Source organism: Oncorhynchus kisutch, linkage group LG4, assembly GCF_002021735.2.
Source record: "Oncorhynchus kisutch isolate 150728-3 linkage group LG4, Okis_V2, whole genome shotgun sequence".
Lineage (NCBI taxonomy): Eukaryota > Metazoa > Chordata > Actinopteri > Salmoniformes > Salmonidae > Oncorhynchus > Oncorhynchus kisutch.
This window is the reverse complement of record NC_034177.2, coordinates 75,187,589-75,202,652: the sequence shown is the minus strand read 5'-3', so window position 1 is coordinate 75,202,652 and position 15,064 is coordinate 75,187,589. Positions and strand designations below refer to the sequence as shown.

Here is a 15,064-nt window from a genome sequence, read left to right as displayed (position 1 = left end):
GCCTAATTCAAGTGGATCTTCAGAATATTGTTGTCCATTCTTGAACTTGTTACTCAAATTTTGAGCTATTATTGGAGGAAAAGGGGACAATAATAAACATTATGTCCTCCAGCTAAACACAAATATCACTCGTACCTTTAACATTGCACTTGTATGATCCCCTCTGTGTAGTCCTGAGACTTTGGACATTGGCTCGCACCTCACCACCCACACACAGCACCTGCTCCCAGACCTGTTGGAGGATGTTGTGGATGGAGAACCTGGCTGTGTTCTCACCTGCTCCACTTATCCTGGACCAGCTGAGGAGACAAGCCAACAGGAGGAGGAGGATCCTGGACCAGCTGAGGAGACTAGCCAACAGGAGGAGGAGGATCCTGGACCAGCTGAGGAGCCTAACCAACAGGAGGAGGAGGATCCTGGACCAGCTGAGGAGCCTAGCCAACAGGAGGAGGAGGATCCTGGACCAGCTGAGGAGCCTAGCCAACAGGAGGAGGAGGAGGATCCTGGACCAGCTGAGGAGCCTAACCAACAGGAGGAGGAGAATCCTGGACCAGCTGTGGAACTTAGCCAACAGGAGGAGGAGAATCCTGGACCAGCTGGGGAGCTTAGCCAACAGGAGGAGGAGGATCTTGGACCAGCTGGGGAGCCTAGCCAACATGAGGAGGAGAATCCTGGATGTCTCAGGGGAAGGTGGGTCTCTGTGGTGCTGTGGCCCGTCCTTCATACCTCCTGAGCTTTCCCCTCTCTGTCCCAGAGTCCCCGCGGGGGGTTGAAGAAGATGTCACTTAGTTACCCTCCCCCATATGACCCCTGCATCTGTTCACTTACTTTACATGCAGTTTATTAATTTATTAATGCTTCATTGTGATGTCCTTACTGAGAAGATCAAGGTGATCCACCTTATCCTGCCTGCTCAAGTCTCAGGTCATTATGGTAAAGGTATTGAGGAATGCACTTCAGCTTGGATATTTCTTCCTGAGCAGGACAAGGTCACAACAGGAGGAAGACCCAGCTACCTCCTCCAGCATAAAGGACGAAGAGGACGAAGAGAAGGAGAGGGGCACAACCCGTTTAGCCATCTGTGGACTCATGGACCACAGTAAAGAAGACTATTACCAGGTGTGTATAGAGCTCCCTCTCTCTTCCCCTACTCTCTTTCAATCTCCCCCAACACTCTCGCTCTCTCTTTCAATCTCTCTCACTCTCCCTCTCTCTCTCTTGCTCTCTCTCTCACACATCTCTTTCCTCAATAACAATGCAAAAGGCATGGCAAGCGGTACCAGAGTGCCAAGTCTAGGACAAAAAGGCTTCTCAACAGTTTTTACCCCCAAGCCAGAAGACCCCTGAACAGGTAATCAAATGGCTACCTTGACTATTTGCATTGTGTGCCCTCCCGAACCCCTCTTTTTATGCTGCTGCTACTCTCTGTTTATCATATATGCATAGTCACTTTAACTATACATTCATGTACATACTACCTCAATTGGGCCGACCAACCAGTGTCTGTATGTAGCCTCGCTACTGTATATAGCCTGTCTTTTTACTGTTGTTTTATTTCTTTACTTACCTATTGTTCACCTAATACCTTTTTTGCACTATTGGTTAGAGCCTGTAAGTAAGCATTTCACTGTAAGGCCTACACCTGTTGTATTCGGCACACGTGACAAATTAACTTTGATTTGATTTGAAAACAAATGATTAGTGATTCACCCTCAGCTCAACACACTTTAAGTGTATACATGTATTTACCACTCGATATTATTCAGTGATAGACTAGATGTTAACATCGTCACACATCCAGAGCTATTTCTAATCCACAGTGTTATTATGATGTGCAACACGGCTCCCTATTAAGCAGTCTATAGAAATAAATAACTAGCTAATGAGCAGAGATATGTTTGGTGAAATATGAATTTGTCAGAATGGGTAAATTGCAGCAATAATTTATTTATGTAATGGTATGGTATGTTTCATTTAATGAGTCTGTGTGTACAGTCTATTGATAAAGACATTGTCCGTATTGGGTTTTAGGATCATGACCCCTCCAGCTCTGAGCGCGTCAGGTGTGTGGCAGTGAGCTGGCAGGCTCAGGACACCCAGAATCAAGACCAGCACAAAAACAGGTACAGTGGGGCAAAAAAGTATTTAGTCAGCCACCAATTGTGCAAGTTCTCCCACTTAAAAAGATGAGAGAGGCCTGTAATTTTCATCATAGGTACACTTCAACTATGACAGACAAAATGAGAGAAAAAAATCCAGAAAATCACATTGTAGGATTTTATATGAATTTATTTGCAAATTATGGTGGAAAATACGTATTTGGTCAATAACAAAAGTTTATCTCAATAATTTGTTATATACCCTTTGTTGGCAATGACAGAGGTCAAACGTTTTCTGTAAGTCTTCACAAGGTTTTCACACACTGTTGCTGGTATTTTGGCCCATTCCTCCATGCAGATCTCCTCTAGAGCAGTGATGTTTTGGGGCTGTTGCTGGGCAACACGGACTTTCAACTCCCTCCAAAGATTTTCTATGGTGTTGAGATCTAGAGACTGGCTAGGCCACTCCAGGACCTTGAAATGTTTCTTACGAAGCCACTTCTTTGTTGCCCGGGCGGGGTGTTTGGGATCATTGTCATGCTGAAAGACCCATCCACGTTTCATCTTCAATGCCCTTGCTGATGGAAGGAGGTTTTCACTCAAAATCTCACAATACATGGCCCCTGTTCATTCTTTCCTTTACACGGATCAGTCGTCCTGGTCCCTTTGCAGAAAAACAGCCCCAAAGCATGATGTTTCCACCCCCATGCTTCACAGTAGGTATGGTGTTCTTTGGATGCAACTCAGCATTCTTTGTCCTCCAAACACGACGAGTTGAGTTTTTACCAAAAAGTTATATTTTGGTTTCATCTGACCATATGACATTCTCCCAATCTTCTTCTGGATCATCCAAATGCTCTCTAGCACACTTCAGACGGGCCTGGACATGTACTGGCTTAAGCAGGGGGACACGTCTGGCACTGCAGGATTTGAGTCCCTGGCGGCGTAGTGTGTTACTGATGGTAGGATTTGTTACTTTGGTCCCAGCTCTCTGCAGGTCATTCACTAGGTCCCCCCGTGTGGTTCTGGGATTTTTGATCTTGCGTGGAGCCCCAGATCGAGGGAGATTATCAGTGGTCTTGTATGTCTTCCATTTCCTAATAATTGCTCCCACAGTTGATTTCTTCAAACCAAGCTGCTTACCTATTGCAGATTCTGTCTTCCCAGCCTGGTGCAGGTCTACAATTTTGTTTCTGGTGTCCTTTGACAGCTCTTTGGTCTTGGCCATAGTGGAGTTTGGAGTGTGACTGTTTGAGGTTGTGGACAGGTGTCTTTTATACTGATAACAAGTTCAAACAGGTGCCATTAATACAGGTAACGAGTGGAGGACAGAGGAGCCTCTTAAAGAAGAAGTTACAGGTCCGTGAGAGCCAGAAATCTTGCTTGTTTGTAGGTGACCAAATACTTATTTTCCACCATAATTTGCAAATAAATTCATTGTAGGATTTTTAATGTGATTTTCCTGTTTTTTTTTTTTTTCATTTTGTCTGTCATAGTTGAAGTGTACCTATGATGAAAATTACAGGCCTCTCTCATCTTTTTAAGTGGGAGAACTTGCACAATTGGTGGCTGACTAAATACTTTTTTTGCCCCATTGTACAAGGCATTTTAGGGAAGATACACTTTTATTTGTGTCAACAGATATATTACTTTCATGGTAATATCAATCACATGCAAGGGCTGAGGGAGCCAATACAGTACAGGAAGTAGGAGTATGTTATTTTGGTAATGATTTAGGGAATAAGGCACGTGTTCTCTTCACTGCTGGCTGCTAGCATTGGTTTACTGGCTGATTCCCAGGCATCACCAAGCCTATCCCAACAGTCCCATCAAATCAAGACAAGTCTTTCTAATGATTGACTATAATGACTCATATGGTATAATATAATTATCGCAACAGACAATCAACTTTCAATGCTGGTGTGCTATGAAAGAAGCCTTAACCCGAACCACTTTTTCACTTTCATGTTGAAAACAAACAGATGATTAAGAACCATTTGAGGAAGGTCAGCAGCAACAGAGCGGTGGTATTTCTGCTTGCTAGAGGAGAGGGTAAAACTGTACTGATCCATCTACTGCTCTTCTGACCCAACCCAAATGTAGCATCCTTAATTCGGATTGGAACAACTTTTCGGCTGAAAACCTCTGCCGTGATGTAGTCCTGAAAGACACAAGAACCTTTTAGATATTCCTACAGTAGCAACATGAGCATGTTTGCGGACCCTTGAATGACGTGGGTATCAGTTTTGTTGGGTGAGATGAGGGCAGTGGAAGGTACTGAATGGCAGGTACTGATCTTGGCTCCTGAAGAGTCCACAAAAACCCATGATCTTTACACCTGGACTGTCGAAATCGACACAGAGCTCAAGAAGTTGTACACTCTTTTTCCAGATTTACATCCACTGACATGCTTCAGAAACTGAATACATTATTTACGATTGTCTTATAGAATTGTAAATGATGTCATTGTAGGTACAGCGAACGTAGGAGCAAGATTCCAAATAATGGACCTAGCACGAACCCATCCTGATTGTCATCATTACAGCGCCATAGAAAAGGGATAATAAAACAATTCTATAAGACAATCGTAAATAATGTATTCAGTTTCTGAAGCATTATCCCTCATTCTTAATATATTCTTAGCCCACTTCACTATATAGGTATTAACTGATGTTAAGAATATAAGGACATATAATAATGTATTTGACTTCTATAGCGCATTTCATTACAAACAAAATCTCAAAGCGCTTCAAAAGCAATAACCAATAAAAACCTGTGACAAGGCTACAACAATTGTAGCTAGGTCAGACATAGTTGTGTAGAAACAGGAGTTCTAAATTTGGACCAGCCAGACAAATCTGTGGCAATGCCTTTTTCTCTGTATGTTGTTTTGAATTCAGCATTGGTGTCCTGCAGATCAGATTCTCTCCACTAGCTGAGCTCAGTGCTGCAGAAGTAGGTTAACAGAACACAGCAGTGTCTACAGTCATGACTCGGATATGATTCCAGTCCAAATAACGACAGTCATATCTAGTCACGCGGAACATACTGCCTGTAATGTACTGCTGCTAAATGCAGCTAAATTCTTAATTCATTTAACTAATTGTTATTGTATGGAACTAGATTCTTCATTGATTTAACTTATGATAATTGTAGCCATCACCATTAATTGAAAAGCATTATATTTTTTATCACCCAGGGCTTTGCAGCCCAATTCTGATATTTTTTCCACTAATTGTTCTTTTGACCAATCACATCAGATCTTTTCACAACAGATCTTTTTCAAAACTGAAAAAAAAATCCTAATTGGTTGCCTGTGTAAACGCATCCTTCGTCAAAACCGCTTATGATAGTCAGATATTATGATATCCTATTAAATATTATTTTAATATGCCCATTCTGACCTGTAACAAATGGAATCATATAACAGTTTTATTTATTTACTGTGATAGCTTTGCAGTTGATTTCTTTCAACGTAAAATGTTTAATTTTCAGCATGACCCGAATAGAGATGGCCGATGGAATAAACCTGTCTGACTCTGAAAAGGTAACTATATCCTCTGAAAGTCAAGAGAGTATTTCATTTATGACATGAGACACTATATCAAGCTACATCTTATAATTTATAATGAGAAGAGTGACAAATACAACGACAAAAACATGTTGATGTATGGGTATTTTTGAACAGCTCAGAATATAATGGTTCACTTCAGTTCTCATATTAGATAATGAGTTAATTAAAGATATGTGTCTTTTTAATTCATTCTACAGTATATATTTTCTGAAGTGGAATACTTTTGCATTGGCTAAAGGCTAGTATGTGTCCATACTGGTTAGTGTGTGTTAGCGTTTGTGGGTGTGTATGTGTGTGAGTAACAGCCCCCTCCCTCTCATCTTTCTCCTCTCTGACGCACACGGCGAGCGGGAGGTTCTAGAACATCACCAAATCATGATGTCAAACGAAACTAAATGAACCACTCTTTCCCCCACCCTAGCCCATATTTATGCATATAAAGACATTTTATCCTAGTACTGCTGCTCACACTGAGCTAACAACGTCAGCCTCTGCTCTCCAGTTAGAATGCTCAGCCTCACAACGTTACCACGGAGACGCCCCCCCACATCATATTCCCACACGCATGGTTTTCCTGACGTTTCCCTGGCGCTATGAATAATCCATGTGGAGGAGAGCTGGAGCAGTAGAAGGATCACTGGGAAAGCAGACAGACCGGGAAAACATATATATGGATTCTACTGAATCAGGGAATAGAGGAGTGATAAGGAGAACACACAGTGATACTACGCCCGAAGGGATCTCACCGTTCTGAGGAACCGGAGAACGCTGTCGCACACACAGGGATCTAACAACTGGGATCACGTGGACCCAGGTCTGATGAAGCCAAGGAGAGAGCTGAACTGAGACGAGCCCCATTACGTGACCGCTAACGTCACATCTTACACTTTGATAACTGAGGTGTGGGGCACACGGACACAACACAGGATCGCTTCCCCTCAGGACAAGCCCAGGGCCAGCATCAGGCTTTCTCCAACCACCTTCACCAACCTCTCCACCCACCCCAGACAGAGAGTCAGCACCCACCCCCAGAACTCTCATTCTGAAGACATGTTCTGTTTCTGTTTCCAGAGCCCCTCCCTCAAGCAGCAAGCTCTGGAGGCTGAGCTGTGCCCCTCGCCACCCGGAACCCCTCAGGAGAACCTGGATCACCCCCCTTGTACCAAGGACCACCAGAACCTAACCCCATCTCTCCACTCCCTCCCAAAACAGGAACAGGACATCATCAGTACCTCACTGACAGGTAGGAGAACAGCACCTTCTCTCTCCATATTTTTATAAACCCTCATCTCCTTGTGAGCATATTTGTTATTCTTGCACTGTGTGATATCTTGTACACTGATATATATAGTGCTTGTTTCAGTGAATCAATCGCATCTCTTCGTTTGTCTAATGGTTAGTATCCGTCTTATGGTTTGTATTAGTCTTATGGATGATATCAGTCTTATGGATAATATCAGTGTTATGGTTAGTATCAGTCTTATGGTGAGTACCAGTCTTATGGATGATACCAATCTTATGGTTAGTGTCAGTCTTATGGATGATATCAGTCTTATGGTTAGTATCAGTCTTATGGATGATATCAGTCTTATGGTTAGTATCAGTCTTATGGATGATATCAGTCTTATGTTTAGTATCAGTCTTATGGTTAGTATCAGTCTTATGGTTAGTATCATTTTTATGGATGATATCAGTCTTATGGTTAGTATCAGTCTTATGGTTAGTATCAGTCTTATGGTTAGCATAATTTTTATGGATGATATCAGTCTTATGGTCTAATGGTTAGTATCAGTCTTATGTTTAGTATCAGTCTTATGGTTAGTATCAGTATTATGGATGATATCAGTCTTATGAATAGTATCAGTCTTATGGATGATATCAGTCTTATGGTCTAATGGTTAGTATCAGTGTTATGGTTAGTATCAGTCTTATGGTGAGTACCAGTCTTATGGATGATATCAATCTTATGGTTAGTATCAGTCTTATAGATTATATCAGTGTTAGGGTTAGTATCAGTCTTATGGATGATATCAGTCTTATGGATGATATCAGTCTTATGGTTAGTATAGTATCAGTCTTATGGATGATATCAGTCTTATGGTTAGTGTCAGTCTTCTGGATGATTTCAGTCTTATGATTAGTATCAGTTTCATGGTTAGTATTGGTCTTATGGATGATATCAGTCTTATGGATGATATCAATCTTAAGGTTAGTATCAGTCATGGTTAGTATCAGTCTTATGGTTGGTATCAGTCTTATGGATGATATCAGTGTTATGGTGAGTACCAGTCTTATGGATGATATCAGTCTTATGGATGATATCAGTCTTATGGATGATATAAGCTCTCTCAGTATTCGCTTTGGGTGGGTGTCTCTCATGCTTGCTAGTTGAGTCACGATACACCCGGATACAGTTGTAGCATTGGCCCATATTCACAAAGAATGAAGGAGTGCTCGTCTATGATCAGTTTTGTTTTTTAAATCAAGATGAATAGGGGGGGTGGCTGATCCTAGAGCCGCACTCCTACTCTGAGACGCTTTGTGTATACGGGCGGATATATTTTGAGTATATTCTGGATATGAAGTAATATACACTGAGTATACCAAACATTAGGAACACCTTACTAATATAGAGTTGCAGCCCCCCTCTGCCCTCAGAACAGCCTCAATTCATCAGGGCATGGACTCTACAAGGTGTCGAAAGCGTTACACAGGAATGCTGGACCATGTTTTTTATATTTTTAATTCATTAATTAACTTTTACACCCTTTTTTTCCCCAATTTCATGGTATCCAATTGTTAGTAGTTATTGTCTTGTCTCATCGCTGCAACTCCCATACAGACTCGGAAGAGGCGAAGGTTGAGAGCCATGCGTCCTCCGAAACACAACCCAACCAAACCGCACTGCTTCTCCACCTGCATTGCTTGCTGTTTGGGGTTTTAGGCTGGGTTTCTGTACAGCACTTTGAGATATCAGCTGATGTACGAAGGGCTATATAAATAAATTTGATTTGATTTGATTTGCTTCTTAACACAGTGCGCATCCAACCCGGAAGCCAGCCGCACCAATGTGTCGGAGGAAACACCGTACACCTAGCGACCTGGTCAGCATGCACTGTGCCTGGCCCGCCACAGGAGTCGCTAGTGCGCGATGAGACAAGGATATCCCTGCCTGCCAAACCCTCCCTAACACGGACGACGCTAGGCCAATTGTGCGGCGCCCCATTGGCCTCCCGGTCGCGGTCGGCTGCGACAGAGCCTGGGCTCAAACCCAGAGTCAATGGTGGCACAGCTAGCACTGCGATGCAGCGCCTTAGACCACTACGCCACCTGGGAGGCACTTGCTGGACCATGTAGACTCCAATGCTTCCCACAGTTGTGTCAAGTTGGCTGGATGTCCTTTGGGTGGTGGACTATTCTTGATATACACAGAAAACTGTTGAGCAGAAAAACCCAACAGCGTTGCAGTTCTTGACATGCTCAAACCGGTGCGCCTGGCACCTACTACCATGCCCCGTTCAAAGGCACTTAAATCTTTTGTCTTGCCCATTCACCCTCTGAATGGCACACATACACTATCCATGTTTCAATTGTCTTAAGGCTTAAGAATCCTTCTTTAACCTGTCTCCTCCCCTTCTACACTGATTGAAATGGATTTAACATTTCAATCACCTCGATTCACCTGGTCAGTCTATGTCATGGAAAGAGCTCTTCCTAATGTTTTGTACACTCAGTGTATAATATAAAATATGCCATTTAGCAGACACTTTTATCCAATGTGACTTAGTCATGCGTGTATACATTTTACATATGGGTATTCCCAGGAATCAAAACTACCCTTGTGTTGTGAACACCATGCTCTACCAACTGAGCTACAAAGGACCAAAGTGAAGGACTGAAGTGAAGTCAGTTGTTTTTGACATAGACTGACCAGGTGAGTCCAGGTGAAAACTATGATCCCTTATTGATGTAAATGGTTAAATCCACTTCAGTGTAGATGAGAGGGAGGAGACAGGTTCAAGAAGGATTTTTAAGCCCTGAGACATGGATTATGTATGTCTGCCATCCAGAGGGTGAATAGGACAGGTGCACAATTACATTGCTAGCTTTTATATCATTTCAAACCTGTTGGTCTTCATTTAATTTATGTACTTTGACCATGTCTATTTCTCTCCTCCCTCTGCTCTCTGTCAGAAGCTAGTCCGGTCCAGAGGCCCTCCGTGTCTCTCTCTGAGGGCAGTAGCAGTGAGTGTCTGATGACCCCTAGTCCCAGTCCTCTCCTTCAGCGTCTTGCAGTGGGTGACTGTCCCGTACCGTCCCCCCGCAGCCACAACCTCAGCTTGGGCCATCGCTTCAACACGGACCCTGAAACAGCCCCCTCCCCACCCTGCTCACAACACATCAGGATGTATGAGACTGTGTCCAAGTGTTGTGTGTGTGTGTTCAGTTTTTGTGTTTGTGTGTGTGTGGTGGTGCTGGACGTGTTTGTACGGTATGTAATGGATAATGGTAATTTACCATTCTAGCTCTCCCTCCCTCCTCAGGGCTCACTACACAGTGAGGACTGAACCAGCAGAGGGTGCTAACAAGGCCCCATCGGTCACGACGCTCAACAGACACATCCAGAACGTGAGGAAGAGGATCAGACACTTCGAGGAGCACTTTGAGCATGAGAGACAGTACAGGGTGAGACAGTGAAACCGTGAAACATTATTTACAACCCCATTATAGCCCAGAGCCCAACCTTTTAGTTTCTGAATGAATCCATGGTTTGACTGATGATGGTTTTAGTGAAGACTGTCTCATAAAGACAAAGGCATGTATTTTCTTCTGCTGAGTGAGAGAATCAAAGCCACAGACAGTCATATCTCCTCTCCCTCTATGCCAGGCCAGTTTAGACTGTTCAAATCATGCTCTCTTTCTATCTCTCTGTCTGTCTCAGCTGTCTGGGGCTGAGAAGCAGACTTAACTTCAGTTTCCTTTCCTAAAGTGCAAAGTCAGCCCAATGCCAGCTGCACAGAGCCTTTGGAAGATGAAATCCAGCATTTTTTGCGAAAATGTTGTAGATTTTCAAAAAGTTCCGCTACAAAGGTGCAGAATTATGGGGAATTACTCTCCTTTTATGCATATTTCACCAATAAATGTCATACACATCAAATCAAATATTATTCCTGATAAAAAAAAACTTTAAAAAAAATAAGCATATTGTTTGTGGAGACAGTGAACACAATTACACACATTTCTCTTCCGATGAAAACAATGCGTTATATTCTGTGAACACTTAACATTGCTTTTTTCCCCCACTGATGACATTTAAAGTTTTGTGAAAGGTGTTCTAAGATATGCCAATCAGGTACTAAGGCAAGACAATTATCAGAAGTTCTGTAAATGTATTCAAGCATTTGATTATTGCTGTTCTGCTATAGATACGTTTCAACGCAGATCCAAAAATTGCTTGTACACAAATGAGAAAAACTGTAGACCGATTCAAGGACAAGACTTCACCTACTGGACGTTTACAACCATTACACTTCTGTCTTTTCCAGGGCTGTACTTCTTCATCCAGTATAGCACATATATTTAGTGTGGCTCCAACTAGTGTTTATGGACTGATAATAACGATAGGATCTAGTTTGCCAGATACAGTATGATGAACATACTTTTTTCTATGTGTAATATATTCATGAGGTGTGTGTTGTTTTTCTGTGACAGCCAGCACACAATGATAGGACTGCCCATCCTGAGGTGTCTAGACTGATGCGGGACCTCACCAAGTCTCGAAAGCAGCTCAAAGGTGAGTCCTTGACGAGATGCAATCAGATGTGTTTAGAAACCCCTGTGTGAATAGATGCTGAATGTAACACCAAGACACACCACTTGGTGGCTGTATAATGTTGTTTATATTCGTTATTTATGTCATTTTGATGTTTTTTTCTTTGTGGAGGAAGGAAATGTATTCTGAATCTATATTGATATTTGTATGGCTGTTGTATATTATCAAATGGAAACCTGTGTAGAGCTGAAGCTGAAACAGTGTGCAGAGGGGCTCAGAGAGCAGCACAAAGGGGGAAACACAGGGACATGCAGGTCCACAAGTGAACCCAAGGGGCCGATGGAACACTACCACAACAGTAACAACAAACCCTCACTGGAGGAGACCATTGATAGCCTGATGAAGAGACTGATGGAGAAACGAGAGGAGGAGGAACTGCCTGATAACATCAAGGTAAAACCCCACATAGTGGTAATACGATGGAAATGTGCATATAGGCTGTGAAAGGACCTATTCTCTAACAAAGATTAGGCTACTCTTGATTAGCTCAAATCAAATGTTATTGGTCACATACACATGGTTAGCAGATGTTATTGTGAGTGTAGCGAAATGCTTGTACTTCTAGTTCCGACAGTGTAGCAATATCTAACAAGTAATCTAACAATTCCACAACAACTGCCTAATACACACAAATCTAAGTAAAGGAATGGAATAAGAATATAAAAATATGGATGAGCAGGATAGGCAAGATGCAATAGATGGTATAGAATACAGTATATGAGATGAGTAATGCAAGATATGTAAACATTATTAAAGTGGCATTACTAAAGTGACTTGTGATCCATTTATTAAAGTGGCCAATGATTTCAAGTCTTTATGTAGGCAGCAGCCTTTCTGTGTTAGTGATGGCTGTTTAACAGTCTGATGGCCTTGAGATAGAAGCCATTTTTCAGTCTCTCGGTCCCAGCTTTGATGCACCTGTACTGACCTCGCCTTCTGGATGGTAGCTGGGTGAATAGGCAGTGGCTCGGTTGGTTGTTGTCCTTGATGATCTTTTTGGCCTTCCTGTGCTGTAGGTGTCCTGGAGGGCAGGTAGTTTGCCCCCCGGTGATGCGTTGTGCAGACAGCACCACCTTCTGGAGAGCCCTGCGGTTGTGGGCGGTGCATTTGCCGTACCAGGCGGTGATACAGCTTGACAGGATGCTCTCAATTGTGCATCTGTAAAAGTTTGTGAGGGTTTGAGGTGACAAGCCACATTTCTTCAGCCTCCTGAGGTTGAGGAGGCGCTGTTGCATGTTTAGTTTGTCTGGAAGCAAGACGTGTAGTTCGTAATTGTCTGTAGACCCTGCGACATGCATCTCGTGTCTGAGCCATTGCAACTCCACTTTGTCTCTATACTGCATTTTGCCTGTTTGATTGCCTTGCAGATGGAATAACTACACTGTTTGTATTCGGCCATATTCCCAGTTACCTTTCCATGGTTAAATGCGGTGGTTCACGCTTTCAGTTTTGCACGAATGCCGCCATCTAGCCACGGTTTCTGGTTAGGGTAGGTTTTAATAGTCACAGTGGGTACAACATCTCCTATGCACTTCCTTATAAACTCACTCACCGAATCAGCGTATATAAATCAATATTATTCTCTGAGGCTACCCGGAACATGTCCCAGTCCCCGTAATCAATCTTGAAGCGTGGATTCCGATTGGTCAGACCAGCTTTGAATAGTCCTCATCACGGGTACGTCCTGTTTGAGTTTCTGCCCATAGGAAGGTAGGAGCAAAATGGAGTCGTGGTCAGATTTGCCGAAAGGAAGGGCGAGGAAGGGCTTTGTATGCATCGCAGGAGTATAATCAATATGCTGATAAAATGATTTTGCAGGTTTTCCTAATTATAAAGCATGTAGAGGTCTGTAATTGTCATCATAGGTACACTTCAACTGTGAGAGACGGAATCTAAAACAAAAATCCCGAAAATCACATTGTATGATTTTTATGTAATTAATTTGCATTTTATTGCATGACATAAGTATTTGATACATCAGAAAAGCAAAACTTTATATTTGGTACAGAAACCTTTGTTTACAATTCCAGAGATCATACGTTTCCTGTAGTTCTTGACCAGGTTTGCGCACACACTGTAGCAGGGATTTTGGCCCACTCCTCCATACAGACCTTCTCCAGATCCTTCAGGTTTCGGGGCTGTCGCTGGGCAATACGGACTTTCAGCTCCCTCTAAAGATTTTCTATTGGGTTCAGGTCTGGAGACTGGCTAGGCCACTCCAGGACCTTGAGATGCTTCTTACGGAGCCACACCTTAGTTCCCCTGGCTGTGTGTTTCAGAGTCATTGTCATGCTGGAAGACCAAGCCACGACCCATCTTCAATGCTCTTACTGAGGGAAGAAGGTTGTTGGCCACATGAGTTCCTGTATGTTGTTACAATTACACCACGAGCGTTAGGCATGAAACATATACGCCCACCCTTCTTCTTACCGGAGAGATGTTAATTTATGTCGGCGCAACGCAAAAATAATCCCGGTGGCTGTACCGACTCCGACAGCATATCCCGAGAGAGCCATGTTTCCGTGAAACTGAGTATGTTACAATCCCTGATGTCTCTCTGGAAAGCAACCCTTGCCTTAATTTCGTCTACCTTGTTATCTCTGGATTGTAACATACTGGACATTAGCTAGTAATATACTTGGAAGGGGTGGTGTGCACGCCACCCACCGGAGGGTGTTATTCTGTCAGTGTAATTGTGGTGTTGTGTATTAGTTTGGTTCTGGCCTGGTATCTGACTGTATTACCACTGCTGTGTTCTTGCAGGAGATGACTCCAGCTCAGATGGCTGTGGAGAAGGTCACCCTGCAGAAGTGTCTGCTCTACTTTGAGAGCCTGTATGGGCGACCGGTAAGACTGCCCAGTGTTCCTTGTAAATGTCCTATTTCGTGTAGCTTCTCAATTGCATATTTTTTTTTACCATGTATGTGTGTGTTTTCAGAGCACCAGACAGGAGAAGACTCTGATGAAGCCTCTCTATGATCGCTACCGCCAGGTCAAACAGCAGCTCCTGTGTTCACCCACCACCATCCCTGTCATCACCACCATAGTGAGTCTGTCTCTCTCACACACACACACACACACACAGTAACTACAGTCTCTCAGCCTCTGTGCTCTGTTTCCCTATAGGAGGAAGAGGAGGGTTCTGATGAAGAGTGTGTGAAGGACAGCACCTGGCTACCTCATACAGCGCTGCGTTGTGTGTCTTCAGATGAGTCACTGCGTCTGCCGCATAGTGAAGTGGCCATTATGCCCCTGGTGTCACCTCTGGAGGAGATCAAAGGTCTACAGCCGCCCAGTGTCACCACGGCAACACTGCACGAGGCATCAAGGTATTCTCTCCCAGGTGTAACTTCTCTCACCAGTGCATAGGGGTTGATTTGGGATTGGGCAAGTGAAGTGTTGAGGCCTTGCTGTATGTATTCAGTCCTCTCCCTGACCACTTCTACTGTACTGTAGGTCAGAGTTACTAGAGCAGCTGAGGGTGACGCGAGCTGAGAAGAAGAGACTCCGTTCAGCTCTCCGAGTCTTTGAGGACCACTTCTACACACAGACCGGCCG

At 43.4% G+C, this 15,064-nt stretch overlaps 1 protein-coding gene across 3 annotated transcripts in view; it reads left to right on the top strand.

Annotated features, from left to right (window-relative positions):
- Positions 1 to 15,064, top strand: part of LOC109889994 (protein FAM13A) — a 58,004-nt gene that overhangs the window by 41,572 nt on the left and 1,368 nt on the right. For 2 of the 3 annotated variants that reach the window (XM_020481926.2, XM_031823636.1), the window contains 13 exons: positions 172 to 690; positions 984 to 1,119; positions 2,032 to 2,123; positions 5,595 to 5,646; positions 6,745 to 6,916; positions 9,868 to 10,081; positions 10,218 to 10,359; positions 11,386 to 11,467; positions 11,691 to 11,899; positions 14,270 to 14,353; positions 14,445 to 14,552; positions 14,633 to 14,835; positions 14,963 to 15,064. In XM_020481926.2, the coding sequence (XP_020337515.2) occupies positions 172 to 690; positions 984 to 1,119; positions 2,032 to 2,123; positions 5,595 to 5,646; positions 6,745 to 6,916; positions 9,868 to 10,081; positions 10,218 to 10,359; positions 11,386 to 11,467; positions 11,691 to 11,899; positions 14,270 to 14,353; positions 14,445 to 14,552; positions 14,633 to 14,835; positions 14,963 to 15,064 (2,115 nt within the window). The remainder of the gene's footprint in view (positions 1 to 171; positions 691 to 983; positions 1,120 to 2,031; positions 2,124 to 5,594; positions 5,647 to 6,744; positions 6,917 to 9,867; positions 10,082 to 10,217; positions 10,360 to 11,385; positions 11,468 to 11,690; positions 11,900 to 14,269; positions 14,354 to 14,444; positions 14,553 to 14,632; positions 14,836 to 14,962) is intronic. The other variant, XM_020481927.2, reaches the window with a different exon arrangement.